General features: G+C 35.7%; 2 protein-coding genes across 2 annotated transcripts; both read right to left on the bottom strand.

Moving 5' to 3' along the window:
• Positions 1-245: 245 nt before the first annotated feature.
• On the bottom strand, positions 246-1,745 carry LOC126893003 (52 kDa repressor of the inhibitor of the protein kinase-like). The gene has a single exon (XM_050662939.1). It carries the CDS (start codon positions 1,743-1,745, stop codon positions 246-248), a length of 1,500 nt encoding a protein of 499 aa, XP_050518896.1.
• A 5,820-nt stretch (positions 1,746-7,565) lies between these two features.
• On the bottom strand, positions 7,566-9,202 carry LOC126893301 (uncharacterized). The gene is made up of 3 exons (XM_050663321.1): positions 9,084-9,202; positions 8,637-8,789; positions 7,566-8,077 (listed from the first exon to the last, which is right to left on the bottom strand). Exons 1-3 carry the CDS (start codon positions 9,136-9,138, stop codon positions 7,908-7,910), a joined length of 378 nt encoding a protein of 125 aa, XP_050519278.1. The 5' UTR covers positions 9,139-9,202; the 3' UTR covers positions 7,566-7,907.
• Between the last annotated feature and the right edge of the window lie 5,724 nt (positions 9,203-14,926).

Below are 14,926 nucleotides of genomic sequence, written 5' to 3'. Positions count from 1 at the left end.
GGGGGGGGCAAGGAGGATTATGTGGGGAACCTTCCGGGGGGTCTGGGTCTGGAAAAATGTAACTGAAAACTCGTGTTTTTAGACAATCTAGAGACTAAAACATGATCATATTTTGTAATTTAAATCTATAGTTTTTAATTGGATTTATTCATTAAAGCCTACTTGGTTAGGGAAATAAAAACACAAAACACTTTTTTGAAGATTCAAAGCATTACTTTATTATTTACATACTTTCTCCATAAAACTTAAACAATAAAGTCCAGCCTTCTTTTTCCTCCTTTAGCATAACGCTCAATTACGTTCTCAACATTCACCTCAATATCACGATGTATGTATAAAAGGCACAATCCATTCAACCTCTCTTCAACCATTCTTGTCCGTAGCCAGGATTTAACGAGCTTAAGGCTGCTGAATGACCTTTCAGCACTTGCAACACTTACTGGTAGTGTGATAAGTATTTGTAGAAGTGTTCGTACAGTTGGAAACATATCTCCATCGCAGCATTTGAGTACTTCTATGGCACAGTTTGGAATTTTCATTCCTTCTTCTTTCTCCCTTGACCACTTCGCTCTCCAAATGTTTAACTCTCCTTCAAGTACCACTTCAGAATCACTGGGCAAAAGAGTTTTAAAGTTCTGGCAAACTTTCTGCAGCCTCACGTTCAACTCCAAGCATTTTTCGCTGACATTGGTGTTCAACATATTTGCAGGCATTAAAAGGTTGAGGTCAAAGCACAATAGGTTTTCTTCGGAGAACCTGGTTTGTAGATCAGTGATGACATTGTCGAGAAGTGGTATATACATGGACATCCTATAATATTCCATCACTGTCTCTGCTTCGTAGTTTTCTCTATGCCTTTGGCTTTTCACTACTCTGGGCATTTTGAGCTGCACGCCCAGCTTTTCAGAGGTAGTTAGAGCTTCCAAGTATAACTCTGTGAAATGATCATCACAATTTCGTCTCCTATCCTTCAGACATGTCAGTGTGTCTGTCACTGCATTGGAAGCCTTGTTCAAGTCTAAGTTTGGTTTTTGCAATAACTTGCTTAGGGGAAGGGTCCTTTTCAGAATATCTACCAGACAAACGCAAGAAAAAATGAATTCAGTGCTTGTTATTGAGTTGATATACAATACGGCCTTTTTGGCTGACTCGGACTCTTTCCATTCGCTTATCTCTGTAAATGAATCGACAATTTCTGGCAATGCACAAAAAAATAAAATTACTGCATCATGTCTATCTACCCACCTAGTTTCACAGAGGCTCACTAGTTGCCTTCCTACGTGTTCAGTTAGAACAGCATTCCTTTTTGCTGACTGATTATAAAAGTGAATGACTTCTTTCATAATGCCAACGGCATTATTTATGGATCGAATCTTATTAGATTTAGAAATAGAATTATTCAAGGCGTGGTTGTAGCATGGAAGCCGTTTTGCACTAACTGCCTCTGATTGGATCTTTGTTACACTACCTGATTCTTCAGATGTCATTACCGAAGCCCCATCTGTACCTATGCCTACACAGTAACTAAGGTCTAAGCCAAGTTCTTTTACATTCCTTAAGACTATTTCACCTAGAGTTTTCCCTGATAGTTTGTTCTCTTTACACTCTTTACCATTTACATCTGCTGCTGCATTGTATGCATCAATAAAAGTTATGAAGTCCTCCCTTACGGCATCTTTCCAAAGATAACGGACAACTAATGTAATCTGTTCCTTATGAGACAAATCACTGGTTTCGTCAAACATCATAGACCAATATTTGGACTCGAGTATTCTTTTCAGAATTTCATCCCTAATTTCATCCCCACAACACTCTATTAAAGCATTTTGCGTTGTTTTGCTAATATATGTTGCTCGAGAAGATGATGTATTAAGATGTTTTTCGAGAGCTTTGTCACCCGCGTCTACTCTGAACTGCAAGAGAGCTTTGAAATTCCCCTGATTTGCTGCTGAAGTCTCAATGTCTAGGTTGATAGGACCATCGTCCCTGTGACCTCGAAAAGGTATGTTTTGACGCCCGAGCAAAATAATGGTTTTGATAATGGGCTTTAGCCTTTCACGATTTTCTGTAACCTGACGAAGCCGCTCAGAGCATACCTGATTGATAACTTCTTTATTAGGTGATTTGTAAGTTTTCAAAAAGTCTTTCCCCATTTCTACACAGGTTTTATGGTATAAACTTCTTTCATGGGTTTGCAAGTCGCCATCTTTTCCTGTTAAGTCTTTAAACCGTGTCAAAGGTTCAATTACAAGTCTCCCCAGCTTCACGCCCTTATTGTGACCTGCCTTTTCTTGGGCGAAAAGTGCACAGTATTTACAGAACAAACCTTTCTTCGACTCTGAAAGTACAAGCCATGTATGATTTTCTAGGTGGGTTTTAGACAAATACCTTTTAACGCCCTTTGAGTTTTCTGAATATGGATACACGTAGTTTGAGGGTGGCTTCCAATGTTCTTCCAAAAGAAGATATTTTGTGTAATCATCAGGCTTGTTATTTACATATAGCCCTATATCTTTGATGATATGATTCCCTAATAGCACACGACGTCCAATGGACGTCCAAAATAGGTCCATTTTTGGTCCTAACGTCCATGGACTATAAATGGACGTCCTTTGGACGTCCCATGTTGGACGTCCTTCGGAAGGAATAAATATGGACGTCCTTTGGACGTCCGACGTTGGACGTCCTTCGGACGGAATAAAAATGGACGTCCTTTGGACGTCCGACGTTGGACGTCCTTCGGAAGGAATAAATATGGACGTCCTTTGGACGTCCGACGTTGGACGTCCTTCGGACGGAATAAAAATGGACGTCCTTTGGACGTCCGACGTTGGACGTCCTTCGGAAGGAATAAATATGGACGTCCGACGTTGGACGTCCTTCGGAAGGAATAAATATGGACGTCCGACGTTGGACATTCTTCGGACGGAATAAAAATGGACGTCCGACGTTGGACGTCCTTCGGATGGAACAAATATGGACGTATATATACTGGACGAAATACGGACAATTCCCTAATAGCACACGACGTCATTTGGACGTCCAAAATAGGTCCATTTTTGGTCCTAACGTCCATGGACTATAAACGGACGTCCCATGTTGGACGTCCTTCGGAAGGAATAAATATGGACGTCCTTCGGACGGAATAAATATGGACGTCCTTTGGACGTCCGACTTTGGACGTCCATACTGGACGAAATACGGACGTTTTATGAACGCTTATATTGGACACATTATACCAATTACGAGATCAAATAGCAAAATAATTCAATAAAATATTAACTTGCGTTAACTTTACGTTAATGAAATACAGTCAAACCTGTCACTAACGGCCACTAAAATGAAAGAACTATTGGCCGATATAGAAAAGTGGTCGTTATTGCCAGTTTTTGTAGCCTAGATATACAGTACAACCTGTGTTACTGGCCACCTGTACTAACGGCCAGTTTAAAAATTCCCCAAACCAATTATATCTAGACTACAAAAACTGGCAATACCGGTCACCTTTCTATATCGGCCAATAGCTTTTTCATTTTTAGCGGCCGTTACTGACAGGTTTTACTGTAATTAGTGTGGGGAATTTTTAAACTGGCCGTTAGTACAGGTGGCCGGTGTTGGCAGGGGGCCGGTAACACAAGTTTTACTGTAGTTTAAATCGATTAGATCGAAAGATTAAATCTTAATTCAAAATTGTATACTAAATTATTACAATTATAAAACTATATAGTTTAATATCCAAAACATGTTTTGATTTCATGTAATGTAATGAAAATCTTATTTGTAAATTATTGGTTACAATGTTTAACAACAGGAAATATTCAAGAATAAATAAAATAAAAGTTTCCCCTAACAACAAAACATTCCAGGAATTCTACTATCAAAGTTCTATTCCGTGAACATCTGATTAAATTATGGCTGGAAAGTTACCACAAGATATTCTATGAAAAGAGTACAATGTCCTCCTGGAGGGGTAAAATTTTCCATACTCTAAAGAGAGGCCATTTACTATTCAATTTGCGTTCATTTTCAAATTTGCCGCGCGAGTATCTATGTAGCGTCGCGTGGTCATTGGTCATCAAGTCATCAATTATTTCATTTTCATCATAAGATAACCTAAAAATTTAGTAAAAATTTTGATTGGAAAAAAATGCATCGATAAGGGGGTGAAAAATGGAAATTAGTGGCTTTTTTTGCTGTACTCAACTGTACTGTTTAGTATGCTAATAGTTTTGGCTATGGCTGGATCTCTTAAACAATTATGTAAGTATTATAAAATCCGTTTTCAATTTTCTTTATGAAACGAATCATTTATGCATGTATTACCTGTAAATATTTTGATTTTTAATTGTAAAGAATAGAAAAATTACCGTTCATTTTAATTTTTTTTAGAATCAGCTGAAAGTGGTCTACAAAAAACCAGATATAACCAAAATAAAGATATAAAAAGTGTATTGGCTAATTGGAAGAAACAACATTGTCCATGCATAATAAGTTATTACTTTATAAACAAATATTAATACCTAGGAATGGAACCTGGATATAATCATCAAGAAGATAGCAGGAATCCCGACAAACAACTTAAATAAGTACAAGAATATTGAGGAAATCCTCCTCGATACTACTGGGCAAACTAGAAGATTGAAGAGGACAAAGCCTTTTGAACTAGTTTGAGTGATAGGTGATAGTGAAAAGCAGAGCATAGTGCGTGATGTGGCTGTGTATGTTAGAATAGTGCACGATCTTGTTAGATTAGATAAGAGACGCTATCGGGTAAGCTCTTCATTTTAAGAAACATTAGTAATTTAGGTTAAATTAAAATTGCTCATTGGTCAGTTATGACCAGATTGCTTTTTTTATGTTTGGCAAAAAGGGCGTAAGTCAGAATTGCACATTGCTAATGTTTTGATGATTTCTGGACCAGCAAAAAACTGTTGTAGACGTAAACTGTATGTACCAATAAAAAGAGCCGATTTTTCTGGTCCAGAAATCATCAAAACATTATCGATGTGCATTTCTGACTTAAGCCCTTTTTCCCAAACATCAGAGAATTGTAATGTACAAATTCTCCTATCTGATTTTTCATGAATTTTGTAGGAGACGAAAAACCATTTTTAGGATCATCTCCTGCTTTCACATGTAAATTTTGACATGTCTTGTAGTAAATAGATAGTTGAATTTACTACAAAACATGTCAAAAAATATATGAAAACAGGAGGTAACCATAAAAAAGTTTTTAGTCTCTCTTACAAAACTCATGAAAAAACAAATCGGAGGTATGTCACATCAGTGACTATATCCAGGGAATGTCTAAAAAATATACTTTGATGTCCCAAGAACCAAATATAACCTTTATATATATACAGGGTGTAACAAAAATACAGGTCATAAATTTAATCACATATCCTGGGACCAAAAATAGTTTGATTGGACCTAACTTACCTTAGTACAAATGTGCACAAAAGAAAAGTTACAGCCCTTTGAAGTTATATATTAATAGCACCAAGGGCCTTAGAGGCCCATGGCTTGAAAAGTTTGTTTTTTCTTCATTTTCACGTTTCTTTATGTACTGAGATCTTCTCTGGCTTGATATGTGATTTTTCTCCATTCCTTCCTCTTATTCATTTTTCTTTTCTGACCCTGTAACACCATTCTTTCCAAATCTTTTTCGACCTCTTGCTTCCATCTATTTTCCGGTCTTCCTCTTCTCTTTCTTGAAGCTATAGTGTAGTTTAGTACCCTTTTCGGAGTCCTCGTTTTTGGCATCCTTTCAATGTGACCTCGTGATCTAAGTCTCTGTGCCTTTATCACTCATTTGAAGTTACAAAATGAAAAGTGATTTTTTCCAATGTATCGAAAACAATGTGCTTTTGTGCACGTTTCAATTTAATTATTATTGTAGTACCTACCATTTAAACAACGTTTTAAAAACTTTTTTGCCTCTTATTGCTTTTTCGAAAAGTCAATTTTTATCGAAATATTGTGAATATTTGTCAAATCCACCACATATTTGTATATGGTTAAGTACGATTATGGAGACTTGGTAATAATATGCAAAATTATTTATGCTTTACATTTTTAGGTATATTTTGAACCATATTAAAAAAGAAGCCAGACTCGATAAAACGTGCCTTATCGAAAAAATACAAAGAGGCAAAAAAGTTTTGAAAACACTCTGTTTAACTAATGGTACCTCAGTAATAGTTTAATTGGAACATACAACATTTGGGGGGTTTAAAGGAACAAAACCCCCATAAAATTTTTACGTGGACATATTAAAAAAGAAGTCGCAACTCGATAAAAACTGCCTTATCTGAAAAATACTAAGAAACAAAAATATTGAATTTAACTAATGGTACCACAATAATAAAATTGAATTGGAACATACACAAAAGTTTGGGAGGATTTAAGGGATCAAAACCCCCATAAAATTTTTATGGGGTGCACAAATTTCACCATAATTTTTCTTTAAGATATTCCTGCCATAATAATGCCACATGTCACATGTCCATTTTCAATAAAAAATCGCTAATAGTTTTCGATATAATCGAAAAAATCCATTTTCATTTTGTAATTTCAAAGGGCTGTAACTTTTTATGTGCATATTTGTACAAGGTAAGTTAGGTTCATTTGAACTATTTTTGGTCCCAGAATAATGTGATTTAATTTATGACCTGTATTTTTGTTACACCCTGTATATACAGCCCATTACGCACCACCTTAAAAATTGGGCATTTTTGATGTCTCGAATTTCCTAAACCTGTTGTTGCATCTAAGTGATTTTTTTTATAATATTCTAGCCTAGGCCCTAGAATATGTTACCTCCTTATGCTTGTCATGCACAGGGAGCTATACTGTAATATATATTATATCACATTACTATAGAGAGCGATATGATATAATATACATATATTACAGCATGACAAGCTTAAGGAGGTAACCTATAGCCTAGGCTATAATATTATAAAAACATCACTTAGATGGGACAACAGGTTTAGGAAATACGAGACATCAAATATACCCCATATTTAAGGTGGTGCGTTAATTTCTTGGAGAAGTGTATTGTAATTTAATGTAAATACTGTAATATCCAATAATTGTAATTTGATATAAGATGAAATATAAGTTCCTTAAAAAATATATTTTTTATTTCCCACAATACATTCTCCACAGGTCTAAATATCGTCGCTAGACGTCCACCGAATGACCTTCCAGGACGTTAGATGGATGTTCAGCAGCAAGACATTGGACCAAACTGGGACATCCTATGAATGCCCAAATGACGTCCACCGAACGTCCCCTCCGACGTTAGGTGGACCTCCATTGGACGTTTAACAACTTGGCCTTTGGACCAAAATTGGACGTCCTGTTAAGGTCCAATTCACGTCCCCTAGGACGTCCGATTAAGGTCCAATTTACGTCCGATTAAGGTACAATTTACGTCCGCTTAAGGTCCCATTTACGTCCGATTAAAGTCCAATTTACGTCCGATTAAGGTCCAATTTACGTCCGATTAAGGTCCAATTTACGTCCGATTAAGGTCCAATTTACGTCCGATTAAGGTCAAATTTACGTCCTATTAAGGTCCAATTTATGTCCGATTAAGGTCCAATTTACGTCCGATTAAGGTCCAATTTACGTCCGATTAAGGTCCAATTTACGTCCCCTAGGACGTCCGATTAAGGTCCAATTTATGTCCGATTAAGGTCCAATTTACGTCCGATTAAGGTCCAATTTACGTCCCCTAGGACGTCCGATTAAGGTCCAATTTGCGTCCGATTAAGTTCCAATATACGTCCCCTCGGACCTTAGATGGACGTCCAATGGACGTTCGGTAGCGCGACATTTGGACCAAAATAGGACGTATAAAGGACGTTCCTCGGACGAAAACGGACGTCCAAAGGACGTCCCTAAAGTCCGTGAAGGACGTCCAATGGACGTCCATTGGACGTCCTTGTGCTATTAGGGTTTGAAGAGAGCTCTTTCACTTTACCTTCAGAGTTAATTGTAGGTCTGGATTCGCTTGAGGAGTTGGTAGGTCCACTGCTTTTTGAGTGTGAATCCAAGGCCAGAGGATCTCCTAAAAAAACACAACCTTGAAATAATTGATCGACTAGACCTATTAAGGCCGCGTCTCACCATCAAATAATTTGATCAAACAGTTTGAGCAAACTCCGCAAGTACGTCAAAGTGACGTCACAATTGCAGTTTTTTTTTAAATTCTAAAAATCTGTGCTCTCACTAACAGTCTAGTTTAATCAAATGTTTTGTATTGTGTTGTCTAACTTGTTTGTACTTTATTTAAAATTAAAGTTTTTCATTATTATCCACAATGAACACTCAGGATATGACGTCACTAACTGTCACTTTGTGTCACTAACTGTCAAGTTTGATCAAATTATTTGATGGTGGGACGCGGTCTTAAGACTTGAAATAGTTTGTTTAATTTAAAATGTAACTTGTATTAAAAGTTATCATCCACATTATTAAAACAATTTACTTGATTTTCGTACTCAACAAATCAACCCCTAAATAATTATTTTTCTAGGAAAATTGGGTATCATTTTAAAGCTCTTATCCTCTATATGTGCCTTTTGCAGGATTATATGTTGTTGCTCGCTATTACAAAAAAGGCTTACCGAAAACTTCCACTTCGAAGTTTAGGTTTTGTGACACAGCAAGCGAGCTTTGCTCATGTTGTCCCACTTCCACTTCATCTCGAATTATTGTAAGTGATTCGGGTTTATCTTCACCGTCTCGTTTTGCACCCTCAGTCTCACCATTACTGCTATCTGAAATTGTTTTAAAGTGAAAAACAAACAAAATTAACATTTAATCAATTAAATTTGATTTTATCTGATTTCTTACATTAAAAAATGTATTTTACTTTAAAAGGGTAGACTAATTAAACACAAAAAAACGTTAAATATAAATAAAAAATAAAAGTAAAGTTAAACTAATTTTTAGTGAGTCCTAAATAATAGCCTAAACAGTAAACAAAAACGTAGCAAGCGTAAAAAATAACCATTAAACCTACTAACCTACTAGCTTTTATTACTATGGCTTATGAAATAGAGTAACCTTACCTGACGTTGTCTTCAACTTTTTGAAGAACGTTGTAATTTTGGCAGCTCGTTTCATAACATCAGCTCACAACAACAACAAAGCACAAATAAGCACCGACATCAAAATGGCATCTTATTTGTTGTTGTACATGCGCGCGTTATAGCGTCAGAATAAGGAACTATGTCGAGCGCAATCTAATCTAATCGAAGTTCCGTTTCTAATTTCTAACGCTAGGGCGTGCGCACGGTTATAAGCTTTACAGCAAGCAAATTAAAATCTTTACGGAACTGTTTCAATGAATATTATTCGACGAGAGAGCACGGGAAATTTGCACGCGGAAACAAACTTTGAATAGGACAATCGCTAAATATATAAAGCTCTTTTCTGTGTGGCCAGTGGCACTCGTTATCCTCAATTTAGAAATAAATACACATTTTTTTTTGTCCTCAGATTCTCGGGGGGGGGGGGGCAATTGCCCCCTCTGCCCCCCCCCTGGATCCGCGCCTGGTGGGATTCTGATATTAGAAGAATGTCAATGTCGTTGTGCGCAAGAAATACTTCTACTTCTTCTTGTTTGTGTTTGGCAAGGCCGTTTGCATTCCAAAGGGCAATTTTATACAGTTGGGCCATTTCTAATTAAGAGATTAGTTAGTTGTGTGAGTCGTTTTCTAAGTGATTTTATTTCTGCTGCCATTTGGTTCATTATTTGCTGTTGGTTTGTAATTGTATTTTGAAGAATGGATAATATATTATTGTCACTGGCAACTTGCGCATATGTTGGCCTGTATTGTTGTTGGGGTGTTGGTGCAGCTTGTACATTTTGTGGAGTAGGTTGTTGTGGGATCTGTGGATTAGTTTGTTGCGGTATCGTTTGGTGTGATTGGGGTACAGGCATAAGCTGATTCTTTTGTTGTTGTTGTTGTCGTTGTGTTTGTAATGCTACTGGTACTATATGTTTTCATTTGGGAAACGTCTTTTAATTATTTCTTGGTATACTATGCATCCCCAATATACTAAGTCCCAAATGAATTATGCATCCCTTCTCCGGTCTGCGCGCAACGACGCAACTCACGTCTATTCCTATTAAGTGCGTTCGCGGATACCTGTCGGCGACTAGTCGTTGACAACTCCTAACCTCGCCTAATATAAATAATACCGTTAATAGATAAATATACAAGGTATATTTACCTAGTATAATTTATAATTACTTATTAATATTGATTAATAGGGTATTATTTATATTAGGTGAGGTATAGGAGTTGTCAACGACTAGTCGCCGACAGGTATCCGCGAACGCACTTATTATAGTCGTAGTGTACAACTAACAAAGTAACAATACTCTTATTAATTAAATTACAACTGATTTTAAAAACGAAATTTACGTTTTGATTTATGTTGTAGGGGGTTTATTTAGTGGTGTCTTCGGCGCATCATTTTCATTTTTCGTAACTTGAGGAAACCAAAAATTAAGAGGATTCCGACCAGGATGTATTGTATATTGGTGTGCCGTCTCTGGGAGACGAAGATTAATTAAATTTCTAGTTAATGAGTTTTCGTTACGTTGGACTGCAAAATTTTGGACAAGCATTGCTTTTATTGACGACTATTCTTTACAGCCGCATACTGATATACTTTTTCTGGCACTTCCTTTGATTTTATTTATGATTCTTCGAGCAAGCAGACGATTTTGAAAATATTCGGGATTTGTATGATCTCGGAAATAGTTTAAGAGCATTGAAATAATCAATAAAATTGTGAAGTTCATTTGGATTGCCAAGAATATCCGTCACAAAAAATCATAGCATGTGATATGTCTTTAAAAAGACAACCACATACAACGGTGACAGTAAAATTCTCGTGTTATCAGTGGCGGCGTCTGGTGTAAATTATTGGGGGTGCACAGATAATATTAAGATATAAAAAGCCCTTGAGGCCCTATTTCCCTAGGTAAAATTTTTTGAGTGTCGTCAAATTGTAAAAATCAGAGAACCTTTTTTTTTTTAAAAATTACAATAAATAATTTATTTTATTGACTTAAAATTATAATTTAGTGTTTAAATGTTACAAGCAAGTTTTGTAACGAAAGTCAAGTCGCCTGTTATTTTTTTACATAAATTCTTCAATAACCAATTCAGTAACATCATCACCATTCTCTTTGCCATTATCCTTAAGCGAGGTTAGCTTCCCGAATAATTGCATTTCTCCTAAGTTTCTATCTTAGATCATATCAACATCAATCCTCTTTACCGACCTGTCCTGCCTAAGCGTCTCCCCAGGTCCTCTTTGGTCTTCCTCTCCTACTTCTTCCAGGAATCCGCAGTTTAGCAATTTTTCATATTGGGTGATTAACGTCTCGACATTGAACATGACCAAACCATCTTAACCTATGCTCCCTCATTTTGGCATCAATTGGTGTCACGCTTAGACTTCCCCTTATATATTTATTCCTAATTTTATTATTTTTTGTTACTCCACTCATCCATCTAGGCATTCTCATTTCTGCCCCATGCATTCGATGTTCCTCTTTTTTTTGAACTGCCAACATTCAGTTCCGTACATCACAGCCGGTCTTATGGTTGTTTTATAGAATTTTCACTTCAGCTTCATTGGAAATTCTTTGTTACAAAACACACCACTCGCTCCCTTACATTTCATCCATTGAACCCTAATTATATTGCATATATCTCCATCTATTTTCCCCATTACCCCATTCCTTAGGTAGGTACTTAAAACTGTCACTTTTCACAATCATTTCACCATCCAAAGATATCATTTTATTTGTAGTAACTCCAGCTTTAAACGAACATTCCAAATACTGTCTTTGTCCTACTAAGTTTTAAACCATTTCCTTCAAGAGCTTGTCTCCACTGTTTTAGTTTTTGTTCTAAGTCGTTTTCATTATTTTTTACCAACACCACATCATCGGCACTTTAAGCACCAGAACATGTGACACTATAGACCCTGTAGTTTCGCTGTTATCTGATCCAAAACAAATGAGAATAAATAAGGATTAAGCACGAAGCCTTATTGAAACCTTGCTTTCACATAAAATTTATCAATCTCTTCCACACCTCTCCTAACACTAGTTGTTACTCCTTCATACATAGACTTCTAGATTTCTAATTGAATGCCCACCACAGCATCTCTCGAGGAACTCTATCATAAGGTTTCTCAAGATCAATAAATACCATATGAGGGTTTGTTTCAGCGTTGCCAGATTTTTTTTTTGCCAAGTCGGGATTTAGGAACTTTTTGAGTGAAAAAAGCGGGATTGTTTCGTCGAAAGCGGGACATAGTGAAAAAAGGTATATAATCAAAAATATTTGAATATTTATCTTTTTATTTTAGTTCAAATTACGTTTACGAGACATTAAGATAGTCACCTAGTGAAAATATCAATAGAAAATAAATTTTAATAAAAATATGGTATTTTAAATCACATTTACCTTATCATTAAAATATTGAGTCTTATTCGTCTTCTGAATAAAAAAATAAAAAACAAATCAGATATCAGAATCAAAAACGTTTTATTCGTTAGAAAAATGTGGCGTTTCAAACAAAAGTCATAGAAGTTAGAGTTACAAATTATAAGAGAATAATTTTATATATTTATAAGAATAAAAGTTATAAAAGATATAAGAATAACAAAATAAGAACAATAAGAGAATATTTTAATTATTTATAAGAATTACTTATTCATATTTTTGTGAGGATTTAACTTCTTTCAAAATATCCCTTTTCTCTTTAGTAAATTTAAAGAACTCTTCACAGGATAGCTGTAGATTAAACTGGACGAGTAATTCTGCTTTAATTAACTTTACGGAACATTTATTTCTCGCATCTGACCATTTCAAATTCATCTGCGAAAAAACTCGTTCCGGAAAGCAGTTTGACGTTGGAGTACTTAATATAAAAGATACGAGTTTAAACATATTCCTGGTATCTTTTTTTGGAAACTGTTGAAAGAGCTGTTGCCATTTCTGTGCGGTGGTGGCAGTGGTGTCTTTGGAATTTCCAACTAATACGTCCAAAGATGATTTCAACAAGTTAAATTCTTCATATAGGTGATCTACCGAAATATTGTCTGTCAATTTCAATAAAGCGATAGCATTTTCAATCATGTCGAAACTAATTTCAGTTTCCAGATTTAGGAATTTAAGTCTAGCAAAAATATTCTCATCTGAAAAATTATAACGTTTTTCTATATATTTTTGGCAATTTGTGTAAAATAGTTTAAAGTCTTCGATGACTTTGATCTCTTCAGATTCAACTAATTTATTTAAAATAAGTTTCGTCTGGTAGCCGAAAAACCCATCCTTCTGTCTTTGAATCAGTCTTGAACGGAAGAGGCATAATGACTCATGCATTTCGGTTATGGCAATGTCATTTCCCTGAGACTCTTTTATTAATGTACCAAAAGCACTCATCACATTATAAACAAAATTCAAGTAGGCTAGAGTTTTTGTTTCCTCTGCTTCAGAACCAAAAATTTTTTCAATGGCTTTCGCACATGATTCTTTTTTATCAAAGTAGCTTTTCAAAGCAGGCCAAACCTTGATTATTCTCTCAACAGCAGGACAGAGCGACAAAAATCTTGTATTTACGTGACGTAATAACTCGACCCACTCCATTTCCGTAGCAAAGAATACTCCATCCAACAAGAAGCGAAAGTATCGACTATTTCACGATCCAAATTTCTTTGCGCATGTACGATCCGCCATGTTTCATGTATTATTTCTTATTTCTCAACCTAACCCCTAACAGCTGTTTGTTGTATAATTATTGTGTTGTTTAATCTTTTCTAATTGTAGAAAAAAGGATAATACTACTAAACATATCTATTGTTAAAATAAACTCTCATTGTGATGGCTCCACACAAAGGTGGATTTTCTTGTGTGGTTCGTACTGGGACGCCCCACTAGATCGTGAACAAATAATTCTCTTTTCAGTACCGAGAAATCGTAGCAGGTAAACGATCGTAGGGGTAGGGCAATGAGAGAAAGTTCTTTTTAAACATTTATGTGATTCCATATACGTACATATCTATTAAAATTATTTATTCCCAGATTTTTAATTAAGCTTTTTAATAAAAAAACAATTTAAACATAGCTATTTAGTGTCTAATTTAATTTGCAATAGTATAAATTTAGTGTACGGTTCTAGAAATAAAGGTCATTTTGAATTTATACAAGGCAGATCCACAACATCAATTTTTATTTTATGACAGCTGAGGGAAAAACTTATGAGTGGAAGAGAAAGACTTGCACATTGTGTTTATTAATCTTGGGAAGGCATATAGCAAAGTTACCAGAAACCTAATGGTACTAAGTAGGAAAGGAGTGCCGGCTGAATATGTGAGAGTGGTATAAAAAATGTATCAGAAGGTAACAATTAGAGAGAGCGAATGCAGCTGAAACTGGAAAATTTTGTGTGAAAGCAGAGCTTCATTAGGGTTAGGTTAAGTTCTGTATTGAATCCGCAGTTATTAATAACTAGAACTAGCGAATAACTAGAAAAGATAATGTTAGGAATCAGTATATACGAAAAAATTGGGTGTGGATCCTATTGATCCTATTGGAAACAAAATAAGAAACAGGTTAAGGTGGCTAGATGCTAGATCTGATGTCTTCTTTCTTTTATATAGGCAGTACTGCCTGTTTTTCTTCAACGGTGCATTTTATTCTGTCCCTAAATTGTCATTACAGCTTTTCCTTGGGCGTCCTATACTTCTTCTGCCTAACGGTGACTTGTCCCTTACTATCCTTGATTTAAACATCCTGCTTGCATGCGGCTGATTTCCTCACTTCTTACCCTGTCCTGTAGTACTTTTCCAGCAATCCTTCTTAAGATCTTCATTTGGTTG

The sequence above is a fragment of the Diabrotica virgifera genome, chromosome 10 (assembly GCF_917563875.1).
Source record: "Diabrotica virgifera virgifera chromosome 10, PGI_DIABVI_V3a".
NCBI classification, from domain to species: domain Eukaryota; kingdom Metazoa; phylum Arthropoda; class Insecta; order Coleoptera; family Chrysomelidae; genus Diabrotica; species Diabrotica virgifera.
The sequence above is the reverse complement of the archived record's forward strand: the minus strand, read 5'-3'. Positions and strand labels throughout refer to the sequence as shown.